Raw genomic sequence first — 12169 nt, 5'->3', positions numbered from 1 at the left:
TGCAGTTTTATTGGGGGTGCTTGGGTCGGACCACTGACTCTCATGTAAGCAATGCTCAGATCTACTAAGTGGGCAAAAGCGGCGCTCACTGAGCACTGAAACGGAAAGGGAAAGCCGAGACTTTGCATGGGAAATCCGGTACCTAGGTATTTAATCAATATCAACTACGTTTGACACCATATGAATCGCTCTAGATACTACTACGAGCCACGACAGATTAAGAAACACCCATAAAATGTGGGATCTTGCAAATTCGATATATAAACCTAGGTAGGTTTATATATCTGGAGCATCCATAGTGTAGTGCACATCTATAGTGTAGCCCTGATCTACTATCTTCAAGATAGTTAAATTCCAACTTATTGTAACTCCTTAAGACTCCTCCCTCATAATCAGTGCTATACTATAGTATACTCAAACAATATATTTTGAATTAATTTCAATCCCTTTACTGTACATCGAGGGACTACTCACAGCGTCAAGGTTGAAGCTTTGTCCAAATTGAGTGTAACCAGCCACTCCAGCCGGAGCTCCGCCTGATAGTCGAGCTCATTCGTCATCGTCGTCAATCCACCTCCACACCCCAACCAACTCACTCTCCAATTCCACCCCTCCTACGCGCGCCCCCTTCGTCCCATCTCACCGCTGGCGGAGATCCAATGTCGCTATTTGGGACCTCTCCGGAAGAGCCCTCGGCCGTCTCCTCCACTTCAAAGTCCAAGCCTTCTCTCTTCGCAGATGAGCCCGCGGGTGGCTCTTCTTCCCTGTTCGCCGATGATACTGGCGAAGATAGCTCATCACACTGGAACCCTCAGACTAATACCGCGAAACGGACCGCCCGGCGCGATCTCGTCCGAACTCTTCTTCCTGCCACTGATGTCCCAGAGAGCTATGTTGATTCCTATGATCTGATCCTGAATAGCGGCGATAGAGTCGGCTCCGGCGTCGGACTGACATCGATTCGAGAGATCCTGTCTAGCAGTGACCTCACCGCGTCTGACCAAGGGAAGATCTTCAATCTTGTTGTTTCGGGGGATCACGAAAGTTCTGGTGGTCTTGGACGCTCCGAGTTCAATGTACTGCTAGCGTTGATAGGCCTCGCACAGGAGGGCGAAGACCTATCATTTGATGCTGTGGATGACCATCGTAAGAGTCAGTATTGGTCCAAAATAGATGCGATCTGTCTATACACTAAGTATAGACTTTCCGCGGCTCCTTCTGAATGCGAAGTCCTATCTAACACGCCTCTCTACAGAGCTCCCTCAACCCCACAGCAGCTTCCTTGACCGATTGCGTTCGACGACCCATGATCCCTCTACAAACACCATGAATGATCGACCATCCACTCCTCCACAGCCCTCACCATTACAAGAGCCCAATTCCGCGCGATCTCAACCGTTGAGGCGGGGGTCATTAGGTGGATTGGAATCGGATCCCTGGGGGAGCCCGGAGCTACATCGGAACCATGCTCATGTCACAGAAACTACTGAGCAGCGTACTATAAACGGATATGGGAGCATGCGCTCGACAACAAATGCGTGGTCAAGTCGGCCGGTCGAGGAGGCTGGTAAATTGGGCTTATCGCAAGAACCTACTAGCATGCCGCACGAGCCGGTGGAACCCAGTAGCTCAGGCTCTGGCTGGGATGGTGCTGGTAACTTCAGCGGACGACCTGGCGTCGATTCTAGTATAGCCGGTGCATCGCGTTCGACGTTGGGCGGATTTGGCCCACCTGGCGACGATCCTGGAGAGATTGCCTCACGACGACGATCCCTAGGCATCGCTCGGCCTACGAACCCTAATGTCGAAGAGAGTGTTGTCATTACCCTCCTCCCGGAAAAAGAGGGCATGTTCATGTTCCAACACCGAAATTACGAGGTCAAATCCGCACGTCGAGGCAGCACCGTGGTACGCCGATATAGTGACTTTGTATGGCTGCTTGATTGTCTGCAGAAGCGATTTCCATTCCGTCAATTGCCTCTTCTCCCGCCAAAGCGCGTTTCAGGTACGTTACTCGGTCGATAAAAGCGCCAAGTTGCTTGCTCACCTTCATCAAGTGAATGGTACTCACCTTTCAGCGGATTCGAGCTCTTTCCTAGAGAAACGTCGCCGTGGACTTATCAGGTTTACTAATTCCCTCGTTCGTCACCCTGTTCTTGGCCAGGAGCAATTGGTTATAATGTTTCTGACTGTTCCAACGGTAAGTCATAGAAGACCTAAAATCTGCCGGGCCAAGCTAATGCTCGACCAGGAGCTCTCTGTTTGGCGCAAACAAGCCACCATCTCAGTTCAAGATGAATTTGTTGGTCGAGAGTTACCCCCGGACCTTGAAGATTCTTTGCCACCCACCCTTGACGAAACATTTGACACTGCTCGGAGCGGTGTCAAACGATCAGCTGAAATCTATATTAACCTGTGTACACTACTTGAACGATTGGCTAAGCGCAACGACGGACTAGCTGCAGATCACTTGCGATTCTCCTTAGCACTCCAGTCTCTGACCGAAGTCACCAAGGATACCTATTCTGTGGACACGTATGATATACCTTCGCTCAACACGGGAATCACCGCGACAGCACGACACCTCTCAGTGAGCCAAAGTCTGCTGGAAGATGAAGCACGAGCCTGGTCTGCGGGTGTTCTAGAAGATCTTAAAAGACAGCGGGACTGTCTCGTTAGTGTCAGGGAGATGTTTGACCGACGGGATCGGTATGCGCGGAACAATATCCCGCAGCTAGAGCGACGGATCGAGACCAATGAGCGCAAGCTTCAAGATTTGAGAGGCCGACCGGCTGGTACTGTCAAGCCAGGGGAGATCGAGAAAGTGGAGGATGCAATTTTCAAGGTATGTGACATGACCCACACCCAGTTGCCGTCTGTCATCTGCCGGTTCGGATCAACTAATCTGTGTGGTTATGCAGGACAAGGAGTCAATTGTGCAACAACATGCGCGCGGGATCTTTATCAAGGAATGCATTCGCGACGAGCTCGTCCACTTCCAACAAAGCCAGTATCACATCAGCCGCCTGCACCAAGACTGGAGCCAGGAACGGGTGAAGTACTCCGAATTACAGGCAGAGAACTGGCGCCGTCTCAGCGACGCAGTTGAAGGCATGCCCACAGGAGAATAAAGGAAGTTCAATTTGACCAGCGTACATAAATCAGGATATTCGCGAGGGTGAAACTTTCTATCGTTTTGACTAGGCGCGGCAACCGCGTGAAACGCAGTGTTTGCCTTTGCCATCTGTAGCGATGACCCCAAGCGAAGAAGGATTGTTGATAGATGTTTGCTCTTGTCTTTTACACACTGTCTCTTTTCTTATCGCTTATTCTTTCTTTGTTCCCTTCAATGCCCTCGTTTAAGCCCATGCTACATTCCGCAATACTTTGTCATGTTTTATATGGATGTCTGATGCTCTTCATGTTCCCGGACTTGCATTGCTTTGCCGTTCACTATTTTCTGGATTATTTCTTGACTGTTCGGATTTCTTATTTTCGATTTTCCATTCCCAATTCCAATTCCCCACTATAGTTTGCAAGAAGGGTTTCTTGAATGCAATTTATACCGTGTCTCAGTTCGGCACGTACATAGTCTCACCGATCTTCATTATCATCGACCTTGGTATTGCGGCTATGCAGAGACATCCATCGATACACATATCGGGCAACTCTGTAATCGATGTACATTCGGCATACTAGATGACGTGCGACCACGGGCCTCGAGAGATCCACTGGAGTCGTTGTGGAGCTCATATCAGCCATCCCAGCCATTTTCCACTAGGACAGTCCAATGGGACCTGATGAGTTCGGGGCACTCCAGTCTTGGCGGTTGGCAGGGCTGGGCTTCTTGTATTTGACATACAGATTAAATACGAAAATTACACCGCATGCCGATCGACAGGGATCGTCTTGGGATACTCGGAGTATACGGGCCCTTGCTGTTCCGTTTGCGTCTGTTTTTGATATGGGAGTGTCTATCCCAGCTTAATCTTATTCAAACTACTTCACAACATCTTCTTTATTTACTCCCATCTTCTTCGACCCTCCTCCCCCTCAATTTTTCTATATTTATTCCTAGTAATTCCGCCAGCCAAGACTATTCCGCTTGCGTGTGGGGCGCCAAATTTCTCGGCTGACGAATCCCGCCCGCCTCAAGCCAAACTTCTTTCTGGGCAAATCTCTCTTACGCCTGCGTTTCGCTCGCACTTCATCCCAGCCAAGAGTCTTCCCCCCCCAAGACTCTTCGCTTTTGCCCAGTTTTTTTTTCTTCGCCTTTTCTTCTTTTTCTTTCCTTCTCCCAAGCTGCCGAGACTGCTTGTTCGTTCTTAACTTTGCACGGCAGTCATTCTTCCTCCGCGGCTCTGTCGACTTTCCGCTGCATCATCGTTGCGCTCGGACTACTCTCCTCTTCCTTCCCCGATTTGATCGTCTCTTTTCCCTCCTTTCGTTCAGTCCGAAGATTGCCGGGATCCTCCCGCTTCTCCGAGAAAGGCAACTTGCGCCACTTCACCTCGCATTCAGCCCTACAGGGTTCGAAGACCCAATTACTCCTCTCCACTCTCCAACTTTCGATTTTACCCACCTTTATCAAGGCATGAGGAGCTCCGTGGTTCAGCGACTTATGAGGCGGATATAGATTTGGTAATTCGGATTACCGTGGGGAAGTACTCGGCATAGCTTGAGGAAATTATACACGCTTTTATCGTGACAAAACAAACACAAACCAAAATCTAAACCTTCGACCAAGGAGTCACGATATCGAGTGTCAACACTCATTCACACCATGGCGTGGCATCACTTGGATATCGATAAGCCGCATCTGGCATATATGATTCTGGGTGGGTTTACCGGTCTGTTCATGTTATGCTCGCTCTTCGTAAAGGAGAAGCTTTATATCGGTGAAGCTACCGTTGCCACCCTTTGCGGTATTATTTTCGGGCCCCATGCCGCCAATCTATTCAATCCTCATGAATGGGGTAATGTCGATAAAATTACCCTGGAATGTTCTCGCATTGTCCTGGTCGTGCAATGTTTCGCCGTTGGTGTCGAATTGCCCAAGGCTTACATGGAGCGACACTGGAAATCGGTGACCCTCCTCCTAGTCCCCGTTATGACCTGGGGTTGGCTTATCACCAGCTTATTCATCTGGTGGATGGTTCCTCCATTGAATTGGCTTGAAAGTTTAGTCTGTGCCGCTTGTGTCACGGCTACGGATCCTGTCCTGGCCTCGTCCGTCGTCGGTAAGGGTAAGTTTGCCAAGCGTGTGCCCAAGCATTTGCGTGACCTTCTCTCTGCCGAATCCGGCTGTAACGATGGCATGGCTTTCCCGTTCATCTACCTCGGTTTCTACATCTTGCGCTATCGGCCCAATGCAAACGAAGTCTCACTGAACTGGTTCTGTGTGACTATTCTTTATGAGTGTATTGTCGGTGCTATCTTCGGCTTTACCATTGGGTACCTGGCCCGTCATGCAATCAAATTGGCTGAGCGCCAAGGGCTCATCGACCGAGAAAGTTTCCTGGTGTTCTACTTCGTGCTGGCTGTGTTCTGTGCTGGTTCGGGAAGTTTGCTGGGCATGGACGACTTGCTTATTGGATTCTCCTGCGGTGTCGGCTTCAGTAACGATGGTTGGTTTACAGAGAAGACTGAAGAGTCGCACGTCTCCAACGTCATTGATTTACTGCTCAATTTGGCATACTTTGTCTACTTTGGATCTATCATCCCCTGGGAGGACTTCAACAACGCGGCCATTGGCCTTGTGCCCTGGCGCCTTGTGGTGATCGCGATATTAGTCATTTTCTTCCGTCGTATACCAATCATGCTTCTCTTAAAGCCTCTTATACCAGACGTCAAAACCTGGCGAGAAGCTTTGTTCGCTGGTCACTTTGGTCCCATTGGTGTCGGTGCTATTTTCGCTGCTATCCTCGCTCGGGCCGAATTGGAAAATGATAATACACAGCCCTCGCCTGAAGGTAGCTTGCCAACTCCAGGGCAGGAAGATTACTATGTTATTAGGCTTATCTGGCCCATAACGACGTTCATGGTCATTTCATCCATTCTTGTTCATGGGTCCTCGATTGCAGTCTTCACCCTCGGCAAACGCATCAATACCTTGACAGTCACGCTTTCCTATACCCAGGCCAACGAGGAGGGTCCATCTTGGATGAACCGACTTCCCCGTGTGCAGTCAATTGCCAAGGGATCTATGTCTTTCCGCAAGGCTGATGAGCTGGATTCGTCTGATGAGAAGCTCCCCGAATATCCTCCCGGCACACTGCCTCCGATCGGCATGCCGAACAACTTCCTTCGTCGTCAGCGCGATGAAGATGATTCAGAATCCGCACCTCCACAGGAGCCAGTACGTCGCCGAAGACGCCGCAAGCACCATGCTGGCGGTCCGATTAGTCAATCTGCTATCACGCCGGCTCCTCGACCTGCCGAAGGTGAGGACGAAAAGACGGCACAGGAACTTGCTGACCGGGATGCTGTTGATCGCGGCGCCTCGCCTCCTAGCGTCGAGCGTGATCGTTATGGCCGCGAGCCTGAGATCGAAGCTTACCAAGAAGGACACAACATGGTCATTGAGGATGAAGAGGGCAATGTCCTCAAGACGGAGGACACTAGTAATATGACAGAGGACCAAAAGGCTCGGGAGATAGAGGAGCAGCGCGCCAAACTGGAACATGACAAGACCGGCACACTTGCCCCATCTCTCAACCAACCCCACCCGAAGGATGAAGGTGAAGAAGCCAAACAGACTGTCGCTCAAAAGACTGGCTGGGACAAGGCCCGTAAAGGATGGGCCAGCTGGATTGGCATGGGCAAGGACAAGAACAAGGATGCCACTGAACAGGCCGAACGTCCCAAGGCTGAAGTGCCCAAACCCAAGAACCGCTCTGCTCATGCATACCAATTCGGCAATACCATTATTGTTGAGGATGAAGATGGCGAGGTAATCAAGAAGTATACTATTCCATCTAGTGACAAACCGGCCAAGCCCAAGCCCAAGCCCGAGACTGAGGCGCAGGGACAGGGGCAGGCTCCCACCAATGCGCCTATCAGACGTGGTATTACCCGAATGGGTACCTGGCTTGGTAGGGAAGAAGAGGGCGAATCGTCCCAAGGCGGCCAAAAGAAGACCAAGCCTGCTCCGAGAACCGAGACTGACGACTGGTCCACCGACGATGGTCTTCGTTTCACACTTGCTCAGGATGACAATGTTGCAGCTCATGGTATTGGACACAAGGGCCGTCGCATGAACAAGCTGGAGTTCTTCCAGCAGCTCAAGGGTCTGGACGCTAAAGAACGCCGCGATGTTGTTCAGCAAACCGATGCTCCAGCTTCAGTCAAGGAAGCCGCCAAGGATGATGCAAAGGAAGAAGAACGCAAGGACAGTCGACTCTCCGCCACTGCAGCTGCTACTGCTGCCGCTACAACCGGTGCAATCCCCGAAGAAAGACCCGAGGATCTCGAGTCTGTCACAGACAGCCAGGCCAGCGAGACCGACGAAGATGTCCCAGCTCCTGACGTCGCCAGTTCCCTTGCTAAATTTACTCGTGGCAGCTCTGCCCAGGAACGTCGCAGCAATCTCAGTCCTGCACCACGTATCCGTGCCCGTCGTGACTCTGATGACGATGGTACCGAGCGTATCCCTCCCTCGCGTCTTCGCCAGGCCGCTGGTATTCCAGCGCCGTCTCGTCAAGCCGACGACGACACTGGCGAAACACCCGCTGAACGTCGTCGTCGACTTGCTGCTTTAGGCCAGGACGACAATGACGACTCCGATTCTGATGATGACGATGCTATCGAGGAGGATTCCGGGAGCGAAGAACAACAAATCAGCCAGCAAACAACCAGCAAAATCCAATTCACCGATGCACCCCGGCCTTCGGAAACAAACATAACCCGGGAAGAAACTTCTCCTGGTTCAGGCTCCGGCTCGGGTTCTGGTTCTGGATCTTCAAAGTTCTCCCCAGGCCATCGACCTCGCGTCTCATGGGGAGGAGAAAAGGGTCGTGAATTGTAACTTCAATGAAGTTTTTCTTTCGTCTCATCCTCCTTTCACCCGATATACTTATATATATTTCTTTGGAAAAAGTTGGAAGAGCCCAGCTCAGTCATGATATGGACTCTATTTGCAGTCCTCGTCATTTCGAGACGGGCTAGATCAGGCATTCTCTTCCAGCCTGTTTGACCTAGTATATACATTCTTCTGGACATGCCATCGATGTTGACTCCTGTATCTTGCTTTTCCTATTCTTTCCCATCTGTGCATGTTGCCTTTGTTCTGGGATATAATTGACCGCTGACCGGTTCCTTGTTTGATACTGTCCTTTCTTCTTGATTGGACCATTGCTAGAATAGCGTACTGAATCCATTGCTTGATTGAGACTAGTATACCACCATGAATCAAAATGAGTAGGCAACTCTTAGAAGTTGAAGGTAAATGAGTAAAAATGTTTTGTAGTGCTTTACTGGCACCTGCCGGGCATCCCTGATTGTCGTCACGGTGGAGTTTGCTACGTCGACAAAAATCCATAACGAAGACCTATATCATTGTTTCAAACCGAGGTATCAATAAAACATCTACAAAAAGATCACCCAATCTTAAGATTAAACTTAAACCTCATCCATCACCTGAGGCCTCATAACACCCCTTCCAAAAAACTCACTAACGACCCCGAATCGATCTCTTGATCGCGACAGTTCCGCTTTAAACAGATCATGCTGGTCAGCCGAGTCTACCTGTCGCTTACGAATAGCTCGGAGAGTCGAATTCTGCGGTCCACAGACTGGACACTGCGCGTCATCATCTACATTGTTCAGACAGCGCTCGTGGAATGAGTGGCGGCAGAGGAAATGGACGGTTGGTAGATCGAGGGTTCCGCCACAGGATTGGCAACGACGAGATTGAAAGATGACGGGTTGTGAAGTGAGGTTTGAGAGTTCTTCTTGTTTGGAGGCCGTTTCAGACTTATAGCTGGATATCAAGCGTCGGTTCTAATTGATCCGTTAGTTGAGTCGAGCATAGGGGCAAGGGGAAATGAACATACTGTTGAGATTTCCTTGTGTTCACGGTCGATGTTTGAACTGAGGTATTTCTTGACGCGGCCCATTGTTACGACGGCATTATTACTGAGCGCCTGAATGACCTGCAGTGGGGATAGAAGACCATCTTGGTCAATACGCTGGAGAACCGCATCTAATTCATCGCCTGCCTCCTCGAGGATTTGTGGGCTTGATGCGAAGTACGTCAAAGCGTCGACGTAAAGTTGCGGCTCATCTGGTCCGTAGCGCCTCAATGCCTGAATTGCACCTTGTGTATCCTTGGCCGAAGTGAAAGAGCGGAAGATGTCGAGGCGAAGACCTTCTTGCTCTCGTACTAATGTGGATCCCTCACGGAAGTTGGAGAGGTCGGATAAAAGGAGGACATTCGAAGTTGAGATGGGTATCTGGTTGGATTAGCTCGGTATGAAAGGGAGCGGTGGCCGCGTTTGGCCTTAGATTGTAGCTTACATCTTTTCCTTCAATCAGCTTCTTTGCTTTGTCCTCCCACTCTTGTTTCTCGGTTGAATCCTTCTTGCTCTTTGCCGTATCAAGATACATTTCGAACAATGTCGTGAAAAGATCAATCTTCGCTTCTTGCTTTAAATCTGGCCTTTCCACAAGCGTCTCAAGGAAATTGATGAACTCCTTAGGGTGGTCCACAAATGCGGAGAAAGCTGTACGTGGCTTAGGTATTTCATATTGAGGTAACGCTTCTGTCTCGGCGTCTTTATTATCGTTTGTTTCTGGTGCCGGCTGTGCCTGAGCTCCAGTAGTACCCCCAGTCATATAGCGCAATGGTAACAAGTTGGCAAGGCTTTGCACTGTACTTTGCTGCTGTTCCTGAGGCTCTGTGTCACCGACAGATGTGTATGGTTGGTATTTACCAGTGTAGTAGGCCTTGAAAAGTTCGGTCGTTCGTTCAGGGCAGTGGGCGAGCAAAACACGCGCGTATTTCATCAAATTGTGATAGGCCTGGTAAATGGATCAATTGTGAGTATAGATAACCAGCAAGATTTTTGATATAGACACAACATACCGATTCGGGATCTAATCTCCAAATATATTCAACTGCCTCCGCATACTTCTTGGAGTCCTCGATGAGAATATCTACGACCATGTCGTTTTCACCGTGCTTCGTGGCCAAATAAGCAGCTTGTTCGTAGTAGCCTCCTTGGCGACACATTGCAATAGCTGTCTCGAGATCAAACTTCAGCTCGCCAGGAGCTTTGATAAATGAGTCTAGCTTGCTTGTATCTTTCAGTTTTGCATAGCAATTGAGAAGCAGAGTCGTGTGGTCAACTGTAGCACGACCATGGTCATGCAATTCCTCTAGATATTCGATCAGATTATGAATGCGTTGAGTATCGAGATACTAGACTACGTGTTAGCAAGAAATAGATTTTTTCACGGCAATATTAGACCAACCTTGCGAATAACTTGTGAGGGTTCGGTATTGTCAATCGCACGAAGATATTGCTGCATTGCCGTATCGTAGTCACCACGCTGGTATAGGAAATCACCATATTTGCGATATATCGCATTTTGCTGTAACGTGTCGATACCAATCTTTTGTGCAAGGTTGATTGCGAGTATGTAAAGGTTGCGCTCGTAGAGAATTTCAAGCCTTTGCTGAAAACTCTTCTCTCTATACCGAAAGATCTAGATAACATTAGACCAGGGACTGTCAATATCCAAGGAACAAATGACCACATACCTTTCCTTCTGTTGTCAGCAGAAACAGGTCTCCCCATTCCATGAAAATGTTCTTCATAGGCGAGTTTAGCGTCTCGCTGTGGGCGATGAATTTGAGGTCGGTATCCAGCAATGTGAAAGTTGTAGCCCCCAGTATATCACCTGCAGTATTAACACCATACTTGCGGAGTGTCTCTCCTTTGCTAGACTCGGGTCTTGGTGGACAGACCAGTGCCACGTAGTCTCGGAATGAATTGATAGAAGTCTTGGAGCTTTCAAAAGCATAGCTTGGTCCACGGCCACGAGGGCCGTATGTGTAAATCGCATCCTCGCGCGCAATGAGAATATCACCATTTTCGCTATCCAAAGTCATGCAACCCAGTCCACATCCTGTATCCTCTAATATACGTGCTGGTTGGCCCTGGCCTCTCCCTGCAATGACCAAAGTCAAGACTCGACTCGTTGTGGATATGTAAAGTGCCGTCACAGAGCCACTCTGCGTCTCGAGACCCGTAATCGGCTCCTCCGATTCGAAGACAATGCGTTGCCGCGCGCCGCGATCGTGAATCAAATCGCCTCGGATGATCGTTACAGAACCATTGGCGAATCCAACCGCTACCTGCGATAGATCTTCGAGGACTGCAAAAGCTGAAATCTGTATACCAGGTCAGAATCCCATTCTCTTTCCTTCGCGCGACGGGGAACTCGAACCGGAAATTGTCGCCTGGCATTCTGCACTGACACTGTTGATAGACAGCGAGGAGATCCATCTTTTAGCTCTGTATCCAATGCCCAGACTTTCAAAACAGGCTCATTCGAAAGGTCCTCCGCAACTGTGACAAGCAATGAAGTGCCATTGATTTGTTTCATGTGACTAATTGACCCGGCATCATGCGCCTTAAAGGAACGGACGGCGCGGAAGGTAGACGTGACGATATGGACAAAACCATCGCTAGTTCCGAGAAAGAGGTTCGAGGATCCGGTGCAAAGGCTCGAGAGGTCGCTCTATTACAAACATCAGTGCATGTCATTGGAAAGATCTCCAAGTGTATCCTTACACCGAACAGCGCGGAGCTCTCCTCCGGAATCTTGACGGGGGAGACGTCGATAAAGTTGAACGCTTTCCACTATCACAGTATTAGCAAGAAGGAATTTAATGAAAGACCATCCAAGTTCTCACTGATGTCAAAGCCATTTGGACCATACAAGATTGAGATGAAGCTGGCGATGAAGTCAACTTGGAGCTTCCCCCGCTGACGCTCGGACCACCCGAAGGCGGCGGAAGAGCAATTCAATCAATATCAATCAAACAGTTACTAGACGTGTCTAATTCATATAAAACGGGTTAGTTAAAAGGTAGAGGTGATGCTATATATACCATTTACGGTTATAAAGCCGGATCAAGCTAACAAGTCTATTTAATATCATT

General features: G+C 49.4%; 3 protein-coding genes across 3 annotated transcripts; 2 read left to right on the top strand and 1 right to left on the bottom strand.

Annotated features, from left to right (window-relative positions):
• Positions 1-659: 659 nt before the first annotated feature.
• mvp1 (sorting nexin Mvp1) lies at positions 660-3131 on the top strand (the record flags this gene model as incomplete). Its single annotated transcript, XM_056646392.1, has 5 exons — positions 660-1152; positions 1256-2005; positions 2058-2200; positions 2252-2845; positions 2922-3131. 5 exons carry the CDS (start codon positions 660-662, stop codon positions 3129-3131), a joined length of 2190 nt encoding a protein of 729 aa, XP_056499833.1.
• A 1652-nt stretch (positions 3132-4783) lies between these two features.
• Positions 4784-8026, top strand: N7469_007473 (Na+/H+ antiporter Nha1; the record flags this gene model as incomplete). The annotated part of the gene is made up of 1 exon (XM_056646391.1): positions 4784-8026. One exon carries the CDS (start codon positions 4784-4786, stop codon positions 8024-8026), a length of 3243 nt encoding a protein of 1080 aa, XP_056499832.1.
• A 593-nt stretch (positions 8027-8619) lies between these two features.
• On the bottom strand, positions 8620-11935 carry N7469_007472 (tethering complex subunit PEP5; the record flags this gene model as incomplete). Its single annotated transcript, XM_056646390.1, has 9 exons — positions 8620-9000; positions 9054-9452; positions 9517-10020; positions 10085-10420; positions 10474-10707; positions 10763-11395; positions 11452-11745; positions 11799-11867; positions 11921-11935. The coding sequence occupies 9 exons, from the start codon at positions 11933-11935 to the stop codon at positions 8620-8622; spliced, it is 2865 nt and encodes a 954-aa protein (XP_056499831.1).
• Between the last annotated feature and the right edge of the window lie 234 nt (positions 11936-12169).

Source organism: Penicillium citrinum (genome assembly GCF_028827155.1).
Source record: "Penicillium citrinum strain IBT 23319 chromosome Unknown utg000006l:1.0-3011923.0:1.0-3012962.0, whole genome shotgun sequence".
In the NCBI taxonomy this organism is placed as follows: domain Eukaryota; kingdom Fungi; phylum Ascomycota; class Eurotiomycetes; order Eurotiales; family Aspergillaceae; genus Penicillium; species Penicillium citrinum.
The sequence above is the reverse complement of the archived record's forward strand: the minus strand, read 5'-3'. Positions and strand labels throughout refer to the sequence as shown.